The sequence below is a fragment of the Hesperophylax consimilis genome, chromosome 27 (genome assembly GCF_061612785.1).
Source record: "Hesperophylax consimilis isolate HC1 chromosome 27, BYU_Hcon_1.0, whole genome shotgun sequence".
Lineage (NCBI taxonomy): Eukaryota > Metazoa > Arthropoda > Insecta > Trichoptera > Limnephilidae > Hesperophylax > Hesperophylax consimilis.
In genome coordinates this window covers 4,483,115-4,505,696 of record NC_142862.1, presented here as the reverse complement: position 1 = coordinate 4,505,696, position 22,582 = coordinate 4,483,115, and the positions used below count along the sequence as shown (strand labels likewise).

General features: G+C 33.3%; 1 protein-coding gene across 1 annotated transcript in view; it reads right to left on the bottom strand.

The window, feature by feature from the left end:
• Positions 1-5,252: 5,252 nt before the first annotated feature.
• Positions 5,253-22,582, bottom strand: part of LOC149410502 (uncharacterized) — a 48,594-nt gene continuing 31,264 nt past the window's right edge. Inside the window, exons 11-19 of the mRNA XM_089648261.1 lie at positions 20,079-20,323; positions 16,800-16,963; positions 15,737-15,880; positions 13,747-13,952; positions 12,271-12,466; positions 10,757-10,978; positions 8,560-8,660; positions 6,332-6,500; positions 5,253-5,440 (exon numbers count right to left, since the gene is read on the bottom strand). Coding sequence (XP_089504387.1) covers positions 5,268-5,440; positions 6,332-6,500; positions 8,560-8,660; positions 10,757-10,978; positions 12,271-12,466; positions 13,747-13,952; positions 15,737-15,880; positions 16,800-16,963; positions 20,079-20,323 — 1,620 coding nt within the window. The 3' untranslated portion in view covers positions 5,253-5,267. The remainder of the gene's footprint in view (positions 5,441-6,331; positions 6,501-8,559; positions 8,661-10,756; positions 10,979-12,270; positions 12,467-13,746; positions 13,953-15,736; positions 15,881-16,799; positions 16,964-20,078; positions 20,324-22,582) is intronic.

Below are 22,582 nucleotides of genomic sequence, written 5' to 3'. Positions count from 1 at the left end.
TCAGCCCCACGATGAGTGCCGTCGATTTGAAACCCAGATAGCCATAGAGGAATATCACCAGAATGAAAACCATCTGAAATATTACATAAATGATTTGATATTAATTCGTTAGCTGGATAAAATGACATACCATCCAAGAGCACTTTTCCACTTCGACAAGGCGCTTCGAGGCATCACATTTTTTAATTATTTTATTATTATAATCACTAAGAATTCCTGATCCGAGGTGAACTGTGTGTGTTACGTCAAGATTTCGTCATCTTAGTATTTGTTGATTACGTTTGTTAATTTCCTCACCTTCTTGTTTGTTGACTGTGGGTTGTGTTAGTGTTGCATCATATTTTTAAAAATGATTTCCCTATCTACGTTTTAACTTGGCCATATTTTGATGTTGTTTTTAAACTTGTTTATCTCCATGATGTTTTTAATTTCATTTGGAAGGGCATAAAGGGCTAGTTTATTTATTTTTCAATATTGCAGATTGTATGAGATTTCACACTATACAATTATTGTTACGGTACACAGAACAAAGCCGAAGATATATTTTGTGATATTATTTGCAACGAAGTTGATTGGCAACTGATTCACTATCGTTGACATATCCACATGTTTATAAATACATTTAGCTAAGTTTTATGACTTTTTATCCTGCTAAAGGGAGACGGATATATGACGCAAATGTGAAAGGTAGAAGTCGTGGGCATATCTTTGGGGGATTCTTTAGATATCTACTATTTTTTAACTTACTAAGTTTTCCTAAAACTCCTAACCATCCTAGAAATTTTATTTTATATTATATTATAGAAACAAACCGTACATGATTTACAAAAATGAAACAATATACAGGAATAAGATACTTCATGTTGGGTACCTATGATATGTTTATATAAGTGTGAAAAATTTTAATTCATCTCGCCATAAGATAAATTTTAATAAACTGATCAAATTTCGTCGTGATTCATTTTTGTGTTATTATGCCATGTTGCGCTTCCTCCTTAGTTAACCAACGTTTCACATCTATCCTGATGATGGATACTGCAAGGCTGTCCGAAACGTTGGCTATAGAAAGAGGAAGCACAAGACGGAGTGATAACCCAAAAAATAATCACGATAATACCCTTGGCCATGAATTTTCAAACATAATAATCTTATGATATCGTTAAGATAAGTTTGAATAAAATGCACAGATTTTTATTTCACAATAATGTGGCAATAATGCAAGTTCGAATTAACTGTACTAACTTCCATTTCACAATCTAATGGAATTTGATAAAATCGTAGGAGGCATTTAATCATAAAGTTATAGAATTAAAATAACTTGTGCCTACCTATATTACAGAATGAGTATAATATTACGATTTTTAAAAAATATCACAACACTTGGAATAACTCATTTCCCACAATACTAATCGAGGAAATAATTATACCGAGTCAGTGAATATAATTTTATCACTAAAAAAATTAAAAATATTGTTACTAGGGAAGTTAGATTATTTTCTGACGGCCTCCGTGGTCGAGAGGTAATGCTCTCTCAAACCCCGGCGTGCGTAAGTAAATTTTATTTGATTAATTTGTGTTATTTCGAAATTTATTCACACAAACTAATACATAGTAAACTTGCGGTACGTTCCAGGATGGAAGATACTCTCAGTATCGCCCTGGTGTTAGACCACCATTCAGATTAGAACGTTGCTTGAAATCGCTATAGTAGTTATAGTAGAATAGACAGATACTTCCCACCTTCATCTACCCCATCCTCTTCCCTTCCCCACTACCTTCAGTATCACAGCATACCACAATTGGGAATTCCACAGGCTCACTGGTACCAGACAGTTGGGAACAGTTGGGACTATTGTGCGGTATTCATATTAAAATCAAACAAAAAGATAAAATTCTGTATAATTTTGTACGGTATATTATTAATTCCAAAGAAAAATCTCCTAAATTGGGGCGTTAATAATAATATAAATACGTAAATAACGTTAACTACATCGCCTTTAAGGCAAAAACGGTGCTATACAAATCATCCAAAATAAAATTATATTAAACCACCTATAAAAAAAAATTAAAAAAATTATGCTTCCTATTTTGTTGTCCGGGTTAAATCTTCCCCATAGGAAAAACTAAACCCTTCCACACACTTTTCCACAAATGATTATCTAGTCAACCAACATTATGTAAGTGCATTATATAAGCAAAATAAATACAAAACAATACAAGAACAACACGTCAACTCACCAGAGTTGGGAAAATGGGAAAATAATTCACCGACTCCAGATATTTTCATATCAGAGGGTTCGGCTCGATAGAACTTCTAACAGGGCCTATAAATCCTACTGATCCCTCCACATAAATATTTAAAAAAATCTTTTGTTATCCTACATGTATTCAAAATGACCAACTTTTGCATCTTTATATATAAATTTTTTGATAGATCTAATACGCCTAAATTTTTAATGGCATATTCTAATGTACAACATTTTTTATTATTAATGGCTACTGTAATTCCCAAGAATTATATCAACCGCTATTGTAATGTATACAAAATTATATTAATGGCTTTGTAATAGAATTATATTATTGTAATGCACGTAAAAACTTTGTTATTTAAATTATTATTTATACTTTGTATATTCATAATAAATAGTTGCTAAAATGTAATAAATTGTTAACATACCAATCTTAAGTGTAAATTAAACTGTTATTCTTCAAAACATATTTATACTTTATTCGCCATACCTTCTATCTTCACATATTTTATAATACTAAATAAAATAATAAAAATATTATTAAAATTTGATAATATCAATTATAATTAAGTTATACAATAACAGTTAGTACAAAAAATAGATCATACCTTGATTATTAATACTTGTTCAACGAATCACAAGAAAAACAATTCTCATATCACACAAGACTGAATAAAATAATAACACTCAAGAAAATGTTCACCGGTTCCATACAAGCTTCACTGCAGAGATTTCAACTGATATGATTGCGACTAAAATCTCTGACGTTTTTTATTACGAATTTTTAGAATGACTGATTGTGCACATTCTTTCTTATTTTTTATTTTTTTAAATTTTTTTATTTAAGTACATAAAACAGGCATGGTGCCCAAGAATTTACATACATGGATGTTTAAATACATAATAATAACAAAAATAGTAAAAAAATGAATAAGCTAAATATGCATTCGTCATATCGTGTAACTTTAACAAGTCGTAAATTGAACGGTTGTACAATTGTTATACAGCAAAATAAACAAAACCAAAAAATTGACGGCCTGCGTCGTTGAGGAATAAAACTCTCGACTAGCAAGCCGAAGGTCGCGGGTTCAAATACCGGCGGCAGCAAATAATTTTTTTATTTCACAATTGGTCCTTGAATTGAAAATTGCTTGCTTTCCATAGTGGGAAATACTTTCAGTATCGCCCTGGTGTAAGACCACCATTCAGAATGGAAACGTTGCTTGAAATGGCTTTAGCCGTGTTTGGTGACTAGATCTGAATACTCAGGTACTTCCTCTTTCCCATCTCCTTCCCCTTCCAACTACCTTTAGCTTAACAACATACCCCAATTGCGAATGCCATAGTCTCACTTGCTTCAGACGGTTGGGAGCAGTTGGAACTCTTGTGCGCTGTTCACATAAAAAAGTCCTTTTTTAACTTGGACTACTCGACCACTTGGCATATCACTTGTCTGTAGGTTTTTTTGTAAGGTTCCAGTTCCGGTTAAAGATGGCCGTTTTAGTCTGTCATCAAATCATTTCTCTACATAAAAGTAGCTATTCCGGGTAATAAACTTAAGGTATATTATATGCCAAACGGAGAAAACTTAACTATTATAAATAATTGCTAATTTATTAAAAATCGATTGAATTGACAGATTTCGGCGGAACACCTGTTCATAAAAATTCTAATATTGTGAAATTTCGTCATTATATTTCTCACGAAAAGCAAACCTGCATAAACACGTGTTCCGATATATTTCGAATGCACTGATATTTCACGTTTTTGACAGGATTTCAATTAATCAGATATACTCATTTTTATTTAAAAAACATAGACACGTTATCTGGTAATACTGATTTACAAAAACATCCGTTTGCAAACAACGAGTCAGTTACTACGAAAATAGAATCATAAATATTATTTTTTCAAGTATGAAATCGTCGTGTTTAATTATTACGTATGAATGAAAGTATTTAAGTACCCACTTACAAATTTTATAATTTGGACGCAATTATCAGCATCTTAAAAATATATTTAGAATTCTGCCCATTTCCGTGATACCGTAGAGTACAAATATATTTAGAATACTGCCCATTTGAATAATATTGTAGAGTAAAAATATATTTAGAATACTGCCCATTTGAATAATATTGTAGAGTACAAATATATTTAGAATACTGCCCATTTGAATAATATTGTAGAGTACCTACAAATATATTTCGAATTCTGCCCATTTGAATAATATTGTAGAGTACAAATATATTTCGAATTCTGCCCATTTGAATAATATTGTAGAGTACAAATATATTTCGTAACCAACATCGCACATAACATTATTGATGAAAAAAGCAGTGAGACAATATGTTTATGAAATTCTGCAACACGCAAGATATGTGAAAATATGAGATATGAGATAGAAGGACCCGGTACAAGGACAAAAACTCACAAATGATAATAATAATTCAGAAATTCTGTATACAAATAGATACTATTGTCTTATTGACGTCCATAAGAAATCAGGATGCACTTACAACACCTTCAAATCAAAACAGAATTACATATATATGAGAGAAATAATCCTTACAGATATTCTACAGATATTCTTATACAGATATTCTGTTCGTTTGTTATGTCGAAACTTTATTATATGAAATTCCCTCGATAGAAAAAAAATCTCAAAGTAATCTCCGAAATTTATTGAAAACACATTTTGTTATTCAATATGTTATTGGCGAGAAAAAATTCGTAGTGTGTCTTTAAATGCAACTAAAGCATTTTTTGTCGAAAGATTTTTGCTCTATTTCAAACGAGTGGTGTTTTATTTAATATTTTCACCAGCTATCAGAGCGCTCCTTCTGACATTCGTATTTACATATCTCCCTTTCAAACCATCTTTGAACGCTTACTACGGGGCCTTAAATAAGATAAAATTAAGAATAAACCTTTTTTAGACGCAAGTTCTATGTATTGTTCTACTTTTTTTATTATTTGTCTGTTTGTATATTACATACATTTATTATGATAAATTGCAATCTATTTGGAGTCCCTCGGCTTAATGCCAATCCAGAAGCCATTTTCAGCCACAAAGTTGAAGGGTGCAAAAGAAATGTTGACGGGGGTGGTGGTGTTTGGGGTTTTGACCAGAGTGAACTTCTCCATCAGCTGAAAAAGGATGGCCTTGCACTCCATCAGGGCGAACCTGGAGCCTGAAAAAAAGGTCAAACGTTTCAAAACTAAAACAACAACGTGCTCCACATTTGTCAATGTCATCAAATTTTAATTTTCAGTCAGACTTTGGTGAAATTTAGGTTAGGGTGTTTCACAGATCTCAAATTAACAGAGTTTAACATTGGCATCGCATTGACTATTTACGCCATTTTGTTTTTCATGTCCATTTCAGTTTTGAACAAATTGTGTTCTGCAAAAAAGTACGACTTACTACTATACGACTTAAGCGCATTCATTATGTATACGCTTGTAACCCCACTCAGGAGGCCCTAAGGAAAAAATTTTCCGTCAGGGCCCATGTCATCTTTTGGGATGCTGTGTGGAGGGTCTATGCGAAGAAAGGATGTTCAAGGAAGGAAAAGTATATGATGGGTGGATAGGAATCTAGGGTTCAGTGTGTCCAGAAGTGACAAGACGACGGGTCGAGAAAGTCCTGCTGGAGAGGTCAAATGATCTCCCTCAACCAGTCTCTCTCGATCCGGCCCCCACGCAGTACGTGGGCCGAAAAACCTCATCCATGAACCCGGGCACCGTTGCTAAATCACCAAACGAAGTGAACCACTTGGGGTGACCTATGGCAGAGGTGTTGGTTATCCAATAAATGGTTCCCGGGGCAGCAGTACCAACACCCAACACCCAAATTGATTGTTTGATGAATATCGAGGAACATTATTATTATTCTTTTAATGGTCATCAAAATTTGAACTAACCTAGAAACTCATATTCGATGTATCAAATGTAAAAATAACAAATTTGCGTTGATGGCTGATAATGTCAAATGTAACACGATTACAAACTACTAGGCTTAGGTAACTTAAACACTAATCAAAGAATTTAAAAAATGCACTTATCCAATGAAAAACACTTACCAACGCAACTCCTAGGACCAGAGCCGAAGGGCAGATAGGTCATTGGATTGATGGAGCCCTTGTTCTCGTCGGAGAATCTCTCGGGGTCGAAAGTGTTAGGATTCTTGTAATATTTAGGGTCGTGGTGAATCTCGTAAAGGGGAATCCATACACCGTCGCCGACATTCAACTAGAATAAAGATAGGTATTTTACCATTACAAGCTGTTCAAAAATACTGGACACATAATATTGTACGCTTGAGAAGATAATGTATTTATTTATCACTGTACATTTGATATTGAAAACTTATAAGTTACATGTTAGATCAAATAATGTGTACATGGATATTGGACAAAGGCATCATGACATGTAATAATGTGACAAGTACAACACGTCGGGAATAGGCTGCAATACAGGCGTGAATACATGATGGCCCAATCAACATTAGTTTCTAACTAGGCAGTGCCTGTTCTAAGAAACTAATTAGCCAGACAAGCGCCAAAAGTACTCCAAATTTGTATCCGTTGAAAAGTACTAAAAGGGATTTGTACCCGTTGAGCGCCGGCGAATCCATATTGTGAGCTAAAAACAATATTTTCCTTTGTGGGATTTGTAACTGTTGAGCGCCGGCGAATCTATCTAATTATTATCTACTTAATTATCGTATTAATATTTACTTTAATTATTGTCTAGCTAAAATATTTACTTACTTACTTTTTATTATAATATTATCTACTTACCTATCGGTTATTATTTACCTTTTTTTATTTAGTTATTTTTTATTTTTTCTTATAATCTATTATTCATACTATCCATGTTGTAATTGTCAGTATGGTTTCCCTATGCTTGTGTCTGATAAGCCAGCACAGGTACCTTGTACTTTAGTTAACAGAAGAATATTATTGTTGCCAACTTACTAAATAATGCTTCTTTTCTTTTCTTTTCTTTTGTTGACTTTTTTGTTTTTTGTTTTTATTTTTTTTCATACATTTGTTACTAAAATTTTGTTTATTTTTGTCTACCGGTCTCGAAACGTCCGTGTCATAAACTTTTATTTTTTTGTTTAAATTTAATTTAATGTTGTTATTATTTTAAATTTACATATATGTATTTTTTTAAATGATATTATTGTAAAGCTGCACATCTTGATACAGGAATGCCCTAATGAGATGTGCAGAGTATGCTTTTTATGTAAAAACTGTTTTTTGAATTAAATAAATAAATAAATAAAATAAAAATAAAAAAATCCATATTGTGAGCTAAAAAGAATTTTTTCCTTTGTGGGATTTTTATCTGTTGAGCGCCGGCGAATCCATATTGTGAGCTAAAAACAATACTTTCCTTTGTGGGATTTGTATCTAGTGAACGCCGGTGAATCCATGTTGTGAGCTAAAAACATTTTTTTTTGCTTTGTGGGATTTTTATCCGTTGAGCGCCGGGGAATCATACGGTAATCTAAAAACAAAACTTTCCTCTGTGGGATTTTACCCTCAAATATTTTTTTTAGTATCATCCTCCTTTAATAACAAATAGAGTTAATAATATCCTCATTGCTGTAGAATACTCTGTACTGAAGATTTCATCTAATTTTATTAAAAATTATAAGTATGAATAATATGAAGTAATTATAAATACAAAAGCTAGTGTTTTTTTCTGAAGTAATTATAAATGTATTACACGATGTTTTTTAGTGTAGTTGAGTGGTTTCAGTTTCAGTCTTTATTCTGGTGTCAGTGTATATATTATATACATATATGTTTTTTTTATTATTTCCGGTCTCCCTCTGTTTTGAATCCAGCTTTTTATTTGAGATTTAAATTTTGTTTTGATTTTTAAATGAGAGTGGGATTTTGTTGTACGGTTTAGCAACAAAGTAAAGGAAGCTTTTTTGCCATATTATGCAGAGCACGGGAGCTCGGCATTTCAATGGTTAACCACTGGAGCAACAGGCCTGTACAGGCGCAAAAAAAATTATCTTAATGTTGAAAAGAAATACCTTGTAAAAAGCGTATTTTAATAAAATAAAATAATGCCGTCTATGAACACGTTTATATAATGACCGTCGCGTTTAACCTTAACAACTGAAAACTTACCTGATTTAATCAAGTTTAAAACCGAAAAAACTTCAGACTTAAACAGGCAGAGGGCATTAGTAGCTAATTTTAAAACCATATATTATATCTACTTTAAATTTTGTATGGCTATTGATTTAGATTTTGACTTATTATATTAATATGGTTGAACTTACAGTAATCCCCTTATCCATTGAGTTATTTGGGGGTGGGAGAATATATTTTCTGACACACTTTCTATCCAGTACAACGCCGGATGGCCAATACCTCATTGTTTCTGTAATGAAACAAAATAACACGGTGTAAAAAATAACATGGTATATAAATTGTCATTTAAATGAAAAATATTACGTTGGTATAATTTTTATAGACTTTAAAAAGGCCTTTGACACATTGGACCATCAAACATTACTAAAGGCAATGGAAGAATGTGGTATTAGAGGTCCTTTAAATAAAATGTTTAAAAATTATCTGTTAAATAGAAAAATTAAAGTTAAAATTGACGGAATTTTCAGTGATGAAATGTTAACAGACACTGGAGTAGCAACAGGGTCGATATCGGGACCTACGTGTTATATAATGCAAGTAAACAGTTTACGTAACGTAATAAAACGTTGTAAATGTTACATGTTTGCAGATGATACTTGCATCATATGTGCTGACAGTAATCTACAGAAAATTGAGGATTTTTTACAAACAGACCTAAATAACATAATTAAATGGTCCCACGACAGTGGAATTATTATTAACGCAAAAAAAAAAAAAAAATATATGCTTATACACTCTCCATATGCAAGTTGTCAGGATAAAGAACTGCATATAAAAAGTCATCCATACGATTGTTTTCACACAAAAAACCAATCTCTGCCATGTAAATGCCCAAACATAGAAAAAGTTTACCAATATACATACCTAGGTCTTACAATAGATGTCAATTTTAACTGGTCAAATCACATTGAAAATGTATGTAATAGATTAAGATCCATATTAGGGAAATTTTATCACCTAAAAAACTTTGTTAATAAAAATATATTATACTGTATATATAATGCATTAGCGGAATCAATTATAGGATACGGAGTAAGTACGTTTTATACGGATTAACGTATAAAACGTACTGTTAATCGTTAATCCGTATAAAACGTACTTAAATAAAATAGAACAATTACAAATCCGTTTCCTAAAATTGATATCAGGCAAAAAAAAAATACAATTATCTGAAGGCGATTATAAAAAAATGTTTTCTTTGTGTAATGTGCTCTCTATACATAGTAGGATAGATTACCAACTAACGCTAGATGAATTCTGTAATACAGAATTCAAAAAACCTGTAAACCATAACTAGGCATAGAGAAGCACAAATGTTTGTTATTAAAATATCGCAAAATGTATACGGAGATAGAACAAAAAGACATAAAATTCTGGAATTGTTTAACTCATTACCAGAAGATATTAAAAATGAGACATGTCATTCAAAAATAAAAACGAAAATTAGATCGTTCTACCTCCGTCAAACATAAAAACAATTAATATTGTGGTACCAAGATATCAAGTTGAAAATAAATATATTATTATAAGCTAATAAATAGAAAAAGTGAGAGATTTCTTACAATTAAACTGATTGATCAGTTTTGTAAGATCTAAAGAAGTAAGAGAAAATAATGCACAAATATAAAAAAACTGAATAAACACATACAAAAAAATACAATTGTCACCAAATGGTTAAGGTATTCCATAGAGCTATAAATATTAGCACTACTGCGTACTTATATCTCGTCGAAACTTGTTGCATTATTAGAATGCGATAAGCTGTTCGCGTAGAACGTATTCAGTAGTTTTAGTTACAGCGTTGAGAGAGTTGTAGGTCGCATATCTAAGCGGTACGGTATTGGACTTATATTTTCGTCTTAAACGTCTCATCTAAATATAATACATCAATATTCAATCTTCTCAAGCCAAAAAATAATAAGAGCATATAAAGCAGAAATCTGTAATATGAAGCACAAAAATATCTTGAAAAAGTTTTGATGTCATGACAAGCATTTGTCTGGATTTTCCTCAAATTCTATTTCTGGACTCAATACAATAATTATCATTTCATGTCTGAAATCACCATATTGTTTTTTTTATATACTAGCACTCCTTTTTGGGTTATGTTGAGCCGCTCTGTGTGAGTGCTCAAGGCAGACCCCCAACCAATTATCCCGTACTTTGTTCCTTAATTATATATTTATTTATAAAGGTATTTGTCATTTTAACTTCGAACATCATTTAGAATCACTCCCTGAAGGAAGCGCACCTTACCCCCCCGGACATACTGTATATATTTTTAAATATTCAATAAAGCAAAATTTTGTTCAAATGCCTACTTACCCGAGATAACCATGTGCATGTACTTCATCGCATGTAGATCTTCGTAGTTAATCTTGCCTCCCCACTTGGCAGATACCTCATCCACCTCCTTCTGCAGTCTCTTCTGGACATCTTGGTTCCCAGCCAATTCATGGGCTGCGAAACACAGCAGATTCGAAGATGACTCAAAACCGGCCAAGAAGAAGAGAACTGCTTGAGCGACGATCTCATCGTCAGTCCACTCTGAAAAAGACAAGGCATGATCAACTAATGAATCAGGCCATTTTCTGTCTAATTAAAAAAATGTTCAAATTCTTCTACCATCGAAAGGTACAAATATATCATATCAAACATTCATTTAACTAGATACGCCAGGAAACCCCTTTGGACTGAAAAAGCAAGTCCGACTCTTTCAAGAGTCTCCCAAAGAGTAGTGTGGTGTAGTCTCCGAGGTAAAAAAATAAGCATTTGTTGTTAACTTAAGTAAGCCATCAGAGTTCCATTTTCCCCGAAGACGTGAGTTTCACTAAATCGCGTCCAATGCAGCCACTGAAATTTGAACTACACATATGAACTCACACATATGAACTACAGAACATATTGTAGAAGAATGTCGACTCCACCAGATTGCTGCACATCTGAGCTGAATTAAGAAATGCAGTAAACTAACTGAATAACTCACCATACGAAGAAGGAAAAGTGATGGTCGATCACATCAGACGGTGGTAGTATTTTGGTATATTAGACTGTGTTTCAAAGGAATTTCTTCGGAGATATTTTTATAAATTTTATTTTTATATTAACTACTCCTAGGAGGCCTTGAGGCAAAGAATTTTTCTCAGGGGCTATGCCATCTTTTGGGATGCAGTGTGAAGGTTATTTTTTAAGGAAAGGATGGAAAAGAACTTCTGAGAAGATAAAAGGTGTGAGGGTTAGGTAGGAATCCAGGGGTCAGTGTGTCCAGGAGTGAGGGACATATGAATATATTCCTGCCACTGGGACGCAAGGCGATGAGTCGGGATACCAGTTAGAGATGTCAAAGAGTCTCCCCAAACCACCCTCTCTCTCCATAATCCAGCCTCTCCCGATCAAGTACTCCACACAGCTGGTGGGCAGGCACATCCTGAACACACCGCACCCGATGAATCCGGACTTAATCACCAAACGTAACGAACCAATTGGGGTGATCTATGGTAGAGATGTTGGTAATCCAATAAATGGTTCTCGGAGGGTGGTACTCAAACCCGTATCTGAAATTAACTAGTATTTACATAGTAGTAGCATTGAATTCCTACTCTCCGGTGCACAGAGCGAAGAGACTGACCTTTCGGGATCGGAGCACCCGTTCATAACGTTGACTGCAGAAGAATGGGTCGTTTCTCCGACTCTTTCCTGTGTGGATAACTTCACTCATATGTGTCATATCTGCCAATATGCATATTTCCTCTCTCTTCATGGTCCGAATCTCTAAATGACATCCTAGAGCACCATGGCTAAGTGACGACATATATAAAATAAATTACCAAACTACGTACTTTTTTGCGAATTTCCTGTCGGTGAGAACCCCTCTTCGTTGGTTTCGCGCTCCAGGGTTCCTTTCCTGGCCTGCATTAGTAGGTGGATCATATCCTGTCTGATGATGTGCTGCCCCTCGCGGGTCTGCATTGTGTTCATGACGAGGTTTCTGAAGAATGAACTGGATTTCTCGGACAGAAGTCTGATGCTCAGTATCTGGAAATATGATTATTTAACAAACCTAACCAATGACATTGTTTTATTTTATTAGGTTTTACACTCAGTCGTGCTTTCAGATGGGTTTTATGAACAGAATATATCCACTGAGCTATCGAAAATTATACACAATATTTTCAAAGTATGATATATCAGTACTCTTAATATGAAACAAAACTATTAAAATATATAACAGCAATACAAAGTATTTTAGACACATGAATAATACTACATATGAGACAAATCAAATAATTTGGAGGATTCAACAAAGTACTGGTATAGATTACGCTAGATTCTATACATGGAGTCATATATATATATAAAGTGTTCCCCTAAAACTTGTTGCCCAGATCATCCGATTTGTTAGTGAGTGTGTCTGACAGTTAGTTGTTTATGTATTGCAGAAGGATGTTACATTTTGTCTTGTGTTTCTAGTCGGCAAATGGAATTTAATAGTGGCAACGAAGGCACGGCTGTCAATTAAGTTGTTAATGACTCTGTGTAACACAGCCAGATCTGACATAATTCTCCTGTCAGACAGCGTTATTAGATGCAATCGATTCATCAAACTGACATAATTAAAGTATTCAATTGGAATTTTGAGCTTGAAATTTTTACGTACCTAAGAAATTTGTACTGCACTCTTACCATATTGTTAGACTCACATTAAATTTTAAGCCGAATGCTTTGAATGGGTTATATCTAGCAAGTCAAAACCGATAATATTTTAGTTGTGTACATTCTTAAAACTAAAAAATAGGATCAAAATGAAATGTTTAAAGCTACTATTACTTTGTTACAATGCTAAAAACAAAGAATCGATGATACAGAAAATATAGAGCATGAAACTATAATACATATACACTGATCCAAAAGAAGTTTCCATAAAATACGATGGTATTCCTGCTTTCCACATTTTCAAATCCAAAAAAGCACTTGAGACCATCGAAAACAAGAACAAACGTCCTGTGGACAAAATTAAGTCATTGTGATGCTATCCGCTACCACATTTTGACTGTATCTATAAATAGAGAAATAATTATTGAACTTCTGGATTCACAAATCCCTTTCCGTATTTGCCATATAAAGGAACCATCACTCACAACCTTGACGTGGTTCGGAATGGCTTGAGCTTTATTCAATATACATTTTTTAAGAGCTGATATATAGCCACATATAATTCCTAATATGCCATTTCCCTTCTGCCAGAGTATTGTGTAATCCTACCTCTAAAAAAAAACAAATTTAAAGTGAAAATAAATAAATTTTGTAATGCTCACCTTCATAACTCTTGGTATAGTCATCAAGAGGAAGAACTTGGCCATCATGATACCATCAAAATCGCTGGCTTCTTTTCCCATTTTATAGAACTCATTGTCCCTCTCCTTTAGAGAGTTGACCTTTATTCCAAAAGCGGAAGAAGCTATCACGTCGTTGGTGTATCTCGTGAAGATGTCTTTAAAATCCAGTTCCATATGTCCAATCACTGGAAAATAACAACCTCGATAACTGACTCATATTAAATCAGATCATAGAAACTTCAATGAAACAAGAGGAATTGGAAATTACTGAATGCGGAAAGATGACAAATGAGAAAGAACAGACTTTAGAATGAAGTGCCAAACAGAAGATACTGAGAGAAGGAGTATGCCAGTGCAAGTATTTAAGATTAATATTGTGGAGACGTAATGACTTACAATAGTAGTCAGTCGATTGGGTGAGTGGAGAAAACCAAATGATGTTTCATACCTAACCTAACCCAACCCATACAATCATGCCAAATATTATTTTATTCTTAGGGGGCTCATATTGTAAGCCCGAAAGGAGAAAGAAAGAAAGATAATCCTCCGAAAATTCGCGGTGACATACAGAGAATTTACATTAAAACCTCAAAAAGAAACAGAACCTAGCTCAAGATAAGGTGATGTCGTTAAATGAAAAAAATACACTTTTTTTTTTTTTTTTTTTTTTTTTTATTTAAGTACATAAAACAGGCACGGTGCCCAAGAATTTACATACATGGATGTTTAAATACATAATAATAACAAAAATAGTAACAAAATGAATAAGCTAAATATGCAGAAGTAAATAGCAAAAAAGAATGGGTAAAAGGTAAGTACAAATATGTTCATAAACGATTTGTTATTGTCACACCTGTACTGGTGAGACACTGATTAGGTAGGTACAATGTTGCTTCTCTTTAAATAAAGGGTTTCATTACAATATCAGCTTAATATGATTAAAGGTAATACATTTTTTTTGAAGTGTTTAAATTGGTCATTAAAAATGTCTATTACATTATTAGAGCCATGAATAATTATAATTTCTTAATGTTCGCGGTACAGGGGAAAAATATCCTGCATTTGTGTGGTAGGCTTTAATATAGAAAATGTCGTTCATCCTCCTTGTTGATTTTCTTGATGGAATGTTGATGTTAACTTGGGATAAAATGTTTGGTGTATCAACTGATGCATGTATAATTTTGTGTAGGAGCAGTACGTCAGAAAGTTTACGTCTGACCGTCAGTGAGTGTAGTTTTTAGTGCAAAATTCGGTCATTATATGTTCCAAATTGACCAGATAAACCTTCACGATAAGCAATTACACGGGTTAGTTTCCTTTGTATGGATTCAATCCTATAATTATGAATCTCATAATTGGGAGACCAAATTGTTGATGCATATTCGAGAATACTTCGCACAATTGATTTATATAATGTCAAAGTTAATTCTGTACTTTTAAAACAATTTGTGATTCTTAGCGTTAATCCTAATACTTGTGATGCACTTTTTGAAATTGTATCTACATGTTTATTGAAGCTAAGTGACGAGTCAAATGTCACGCCTAAGTCTTTGATTGAAGTTGTGTTTAGTAAAGGGATATTGTTAATGTGATATGTGTATGAAAAACATCACTTTGTAAAACATCACTTTTATTATGAATTAATATTAACAGTTAACCAGGTTTCGCTTAGCTCAAGCTTCGTCAGGGCTTATTATATCAAGTTGATATGTCACATCACAAAGTGTTTGCTTCCTTCGATAAAATGATGTCGTTAAGCTTAAAAAACGGTTCGATCCAATAAATTGACAAAAGTCCTATTGCAGTATTTCTTTGTCTTTTGTCTTATTAATGAGACAGAAGAAGAAAATCCAATGTACCCAACGTTGGTTTGTCTTTAATTTAAAGTTAGCCCATTTCTGGTAAAAATGGATGGTACAGATTTTGATAGAAAACGAAATAATCCCATATAGTGTTTATAAGTTCAGACCTTTGTGCATTGGTTTCTTCAGCTCCTCCTCAAGGTATGATGCCATCTCTTCCCCGCACTCCACCACGAATCCAAACATCGCCTTCATCTTAGCACTAGTGAACGCGGAAGTCAGTGTTGATCGCATATCACGCCATTTTTGGCCTGAAAGTGCAAAAATTCGATTAAAGAGATGAACCTTTTTTCGTTCTTGCCTTCTACTGAATACATTAATTTACTTCTATTTTTAACCCCTTTCTCCATTCTTCATCTTGATCTAACAAGTATTTGATGCACGTTACAGCGTGGTGGATACTCACGAAATAGCCCTGGTAAAATACCAATATTCAAAATCGAATGTTTGCTTTAGAACCTGCTTTTATAACATACTTCCCTTTACTACTTTAAGTTTTAAATTAATTTTAAATTTTTTAAGATAATGTCTATACATTTGCCGACCCGAAAAAGTAAGCTTATGAAATTTCTTTCATGTATCCTTCAAAAATTATTAAAAACCCATCTGGTTCTTTTATTTAACGTCTTATAGGTATGAACAAATCACAGCGTTTCTTTAAATACTACTTCTTGAAAAACACTTCTTGAAAGATTTTTGCTGAATTTAGTAATTTAATTTTAAGTCGCGCTTTACTCGCGCCCATTAATTATATTTTTTGTATTAGCGTGCTGCCTCTTACATTTGTATTTACACATCTCCCTTTCAAACCATCTTCTTCTAGTATTTGAACGCTTCAGAACGCTTAAGCCTTAAATGGATTTAGCGATGCTTAGAGACCAGATCTGAAAAATCAGGTAATTTCCAATCTTCCACATACCCTTTCCTTTTCACTCCCTCCAACCTCACATTATTTTCCGATTGAGGATACCATAGTCCCATTGGCTTTATTGAAGATATCAAATACAAAATGTACCTACATAATATTATACTATTGCAGTACGTTGGCAATCAAATTTGCAACATCAGGACTTGAATTCGCTTGCTTAGAATATTTAGAAGAAATTATCTCTTTCCCGAACCAGAGCTTTTCTAGCTTCAAAATAAAAAAAGTTGGACAATGTTTCGTACCCGTTAGCGATATCAATATGTTGCCAAACAACGGGTCCATCTCCTTATCGAATTCAATGATGTGGTCCTGGAAGCAGTCGAAATCCTTGATGGTGACCTGTTTGATGATCTCCGGATCGGTAATCATGACTATGGGCTTGGAGAACTGGTGTGTGCCAATGTATCTGAAAATCAGTTACAATTAGTTGCATTATACGTAGTTGCCATGGTATACAAGAAATCTTCACCACTAATACAATTGATGTAAATATCCGTGGACACTAAAAAGAAAATTATTAAAAAGAAAATTAGAAACACCCTTTGACAACATTTTTCGAGAGATTTTTTACTCTATGTCAAAAGAGTGGTGTTTTGTTAAATATTTTCACCAATTTCGCTGAATTATTATCGTTTTTTAAATATAAGCGCGCTCCCTTCGTAACATTTGTATTTACATATCTCCCTTTTAAACCATCTTTGAACGCTTACTACGGGGCCTTAAGATAAGAACAAACATTTTTATATCTTAAGGCGACATTAGGGTCTAATAACGGGGGTTTGCTCGACGCTCATATTTTAATTATTTTTGATAAACGTATTAAAAAAAAGTCAAATGTTTCTAGAGAGAGCCCTACGGATGTAAGTTATTTATTTTTTAAATCAATAAAAACTGGATCTTTCTATTAAAATGTTTTAAGTAAAATGGTATAAAATTTTTTTCAACTATAAAATTAGCCAACTTACCAATAAAGTAAGCTCCAGGTTTTATTTTTCTAGACGATGAAATAGTAACTTCCAGAGGGATATCTCTAGAAACATTTGAGATTTTAGTAATACGTTCAACAGAAATAATTTTTTAAGAAAACCAACGGATAGATCGATTTTCTAGGCCTGCTCGGGCAAAGTCGATCGTAGGTCCGTCGATTACGCCGGGCTACGCACCGAATATTGTTTTTACATGTCGTTAATATTTCCACTATATTTTAAAGCTTGGATAGGGCAAATTCAACCGGAGGTCTGTCCAATACACCAGGGCAGCGCGTCCCATATTTTTGTGCACGGCTTATCACTTACGTCGTTAAGATTCTGGCTTTATTTTAGGATAGTGTCTCGTCTTAGCTGTAAGCCACACTTCGCCAACAATTCGCTGGAAACAGATGCCTGGTATACCAGAGCTCTAAGATACTGGAAAAAGCTGAGTAAAAAAAGAAAGCGTAGCTAAAATATTATTAATATTAGACCGATAAAAAATTGTATTGGCAGTCTTTGAACGCGTAATGCTTTTTGGACCAACGCAATGCTTGAAAATGTTTGTACAGAATTAAAATGAACGGCGAGAATCTAATAAATAATCTTAAGCCCCTTTAGACCTATATTAAAACTAGCAATTGGAGAACATATTTAACGCTTGATAAGAATTGGAAGAGTTATTTCAATTTTGGTGGTTGTTTTTAATAGTTTAGAAGTTATTTCTATTTTAATTTGAAAGAACAAAAGGTTAAAATATAAAATTTAAAAAAACACATAAATTTAAATTTTGAAAAAATATCTTCCAAACTTACATAAAAAAATCGGTAGAAAAAATACAAAAATTTTCTTGTGATATAAAAATGGCTACCGCCTGAACTATTAGCTAAAATGCAATAAAATAAAAGTACGCAATTCCAGTTATACCAGTAATACGAAAAAAGTCTATTTAATTCTCTGTAGATAGTGAGAAAAAGATTAAAAAATCTATGTATTTTCAGTTTACGCACGGTCAAAGGGGTTAACTACCTACCGTTATAATTCTGTAGTTTTCAACGACAACGATTTTCTGACCATGTGGAACGAATCAGAACTGAAATTTATTTTTATAATTTTTTTTATACAGCTATAATTTTTACAAGAATATGTGTATTTATATATATGTATAATAGATATTGATTATATTCGTAGTCCTCCTCACTAGGAGATCTTAAGTTGAGGGGGACCAGGTTTTGTAAGTTTTCAGCGACTTTTATGGTTCGACTTTATGTTGTGGGTAAGGTTTTCCAGAAACTACGATTACTTCTACGTTTTAAATATGCTAGTAAATTCTTTATCCGGTAGTTCCTGAAGCCAATATTTAATGTCCAATGAAGTTATTTTTTGTTTTGAATTGTTTGATACTAAGCGGGAGTTTGTTATATACCTTTATTGCTAAAAATTCAGAGCTTCTTTGTGCAAAGCTAGAGTAACACTTTGGTGTAATGGGTATGTAAGGTGTTTGCCAGTAAATCATTTTTGAGGTGATGTACCAGAATGTTTTTGACATAGATTTTCTGTATACTTGGAACGTCAAACTGTTTAAAAATTTCTGTTGTTGACGTCCTTATGGGAACTTTTAGTATGGTCTTATATTTATGGTTTTATATTGCTTTGGTTGCTGAAAGCGAAGAAGAACTGCAAAAGGCCTTAACAACCATGCAAAGCATTCTTCAAAACAACTACAACATGAAGATAAATAAAGACAAAACAAAGCTGCTGACTGTAGGCCGAACGCAACATCAGATGAGAGTAGAGATGGCAGGAGTTCCACTAAAGAACACCAAGGAGTTTGTCTACCTCGGGAGCAAAATAACATGGGACGGTCGGTCTAAGAGCGAGGTCGACAGCCGTATACACCAGGCTAGGCTTGCATTCAATAAAAGGTCGAATATAATAGAATCGAATAATATAGACCTAAAACTGAGAATACTCCTCATCAAGACCTATGTATGGAGTATCTTGATGTACGGCTGCGAAACATGGTGCCTATCCGAAAGAGATAAACAGAAACTAGAGTCTTTTGAGATGTAGTCCTATAGAAGACTGTTAGGAATTTCCTGGAGAGACCATATTACAAATGAGGAGGTTCTCCAAAGAATCGAAGGAGGAAGGCACCTGCTCAGGACCTTGTCCGAAAGGCGTGCAAGATGGATCGGCCATGTTATACGACAAGAAGGCCTCTTGCATGTCATAATGGAGGGTATGACCGAGGGGACCAACTCTAGGGGACGCCCACGCTGAGGGAAGTCAATCAGAAGTCAAAAGAGCCGCACAAGACAGGGAAGAATGGAAGAGGAGATTAGATGAAATTGCTGCAAACCAATCCCAGGATTGAAACCAGAGAGAGAGAGTATGGTCTTTATGATGCAATTCTTAGTAACCTTCAGTTGCTTAACGTGTAATTAACGTGTTTTCTTAATTACACTGATATAACCAAACTAATGTCGCAAAGTTTGGCTTTTTATTTGGAAAATGGTAGTAATGGAATAAGAATATACTTTTAACACTTACTTTTCATTAGGAAAGGCCTCGTATAGTTTCTTCGTCTGAGTACTGATGTGTTGCCTTAGGACAAACACCCTGAATATGTTTTCAAAGATTGGCACTGTGATGGTGAAGGATTTCACACCCCTGCTGGGGAAATAGTTGTTCAACCATCTTCTGTACAAGAAGAGGACTAATATCAACCCTTCAATTAATAAAGTTCCTTTGGTGCCCAGATATCCATAGACGTATATGACCGCTATGGATATCATCTGAAAAAATAAAACAGGTAAACAAAATAAATTGTAGTAGCAGCGTCAAATCCAGTCCAGAATTGTAGTCTTAGAATTCAATGGAAAGTTTTTAAACAAGACGGAAAACAAACAGGTCTCAATGTTTTTTAATGCCATCTATCAACACAAAGCATACATATACTTCAGAAATCAAGAGGACTAGTACAGATGATCGATAAAGCCCTATGTCAATACGATATTGGCAAAATCCGGCATCTATGGTCAGTTATTGATATTTGCGAGCACGGTCAGAATATGATTCAGACAGTCGGTAGACAAAAGCTGCTACCTTATGTGATTATTTGAGCTGAATTGAATTGAATTGTAATGTGCGGTGTGTGATTTTCAAAAGTAACTTAATAGTAAAAGAAACTAAATTAGCTAACGGTCAAAAAGATGCTGACCTTGAAAACGATGGTATTCATACATAGAATAATAAACAACCTATTACAATATACTTTTCATAGAAAATTATATGCAATAACGACATTCACAAACATAATGTATAATCAACATTCAATGTACCTGCGCGTTCAACACGCTATTGTGTCCTGTTCAGGGTTGATCAAAGCAAAACAAACTCTAAGCAGAATCTTGCCTGAACAGACTATGCAATAATTACAATAACGTATTATCCAAGGCTGAAATTTTCAGTTGCGAACTTACCAAATACAAGAGGTCCATAAAAGATATTTCTCTGATGGCTTTTGAATAATGTTTATATCTCTATTATGATTTGATTTATATCTACAACCTCTCTTCATGGCTATAAATGCATTGTTTTGTAAATTTTTCGTTTTATATAATCTTTTATTTTGTATAATTTTTTTTAATTCATATTCCTTTCTAACAATTTTTTTTTACTTATTCCATATTATGCTGTCTCAGTAGAGGTAAAGTCACAAGGAGGAAATCCATAATTGGTTTTATTTTACTATACCTATAATACTTATGTACAAACTGATTAAATGTAAACTGTCGATTTCTCGTAAATGAATGAATAAATAATACAAGAATATGCAAAGACATTAGGCTATCAAAAGGGGTCAAAGCCAATAAGAAAATAGTTTAATATACAAAGGAATACAATATTGTAATGCCCTGCCGGAGACCATAAAGTCTGCTCAACATTCAAGCTGTTTGAGGAGCCATATAGATAAAAATAAAATGCAATAATAGGTTCATGTTAATAATAATAATTTAGACATTTGTAAACTTCGATGGAAAAATGGCTAAAATTTTATTATTAAATGAAATTTTTTTATAACGTAAAAGTAAATCGACATATAAATTTTTTTCTCAGAAAATTATTACATGAATCAGGAATTATTGATTATTGAACGTTAAGATTTTGACTGATTATGTTTTATCCTTGATTGCATTTGATTAAAAAATATTCACATTGACAATATTCAACGATAACATACGATATTTAATATTGCGCTTGAATTTGAAAGGAAAAGTTTAAGAAATAATATTTTTTGCGACTATCGGTATTCAAAAAACTACAGTACCTTGATAATTTTATTGACGATTTGACACAATAATGAAGAGATTCACTAAATTAAAGATCCACTGTACTGGTATATTTGACACTGGCTTACACATAGATAGCTCCATTAATTTGATATGAAATCATATGCTTATAATTTATCTTTAGTAAGTCAGATATATCATCAATCTATATTATGTCTTCCAAATATTATCAATCTGTTTTTTTTTGTTCTGTCCTAATAACAGCTGACAAATGGAGCACCCAAGTGAAATGAAATATTCTTAGAGTTATATGCAGTTATTCGTTCCAATTGATTTTCAAAATTTTGTTACCATTCTAAACGATTGTTCGAAGTATCGCTGCGCGGCCTTTTTCATACAAAAGTTGGATTTGAGGACAAAATACCCAACCAAACAACATAATAATTTTTTTGTTCAAAAGTTACTTCATATCTTTTACCTTCCCAGAACTTTCTCTACTTCCTTTTTTTTAAATGACCCTTCACACAGTATCCCAAAAAATGACAAAAAATTTTTCCTCAGAGCCTCCTGCATGGGTTAATCCTTCCGTCGATTTTCTAGAGTAAAAGGTGTTAAGTAGAAATTTACTTTGATTAAAAATAATTATAGACGTGTTTTAAAATGGCATACATTCACACTGGTAATTATTGTGACACCTTAAACATGCTAAAGCATTCATGAAATGATACGTATTGGAAAAACAAATATTGCTGGTGCCATAGC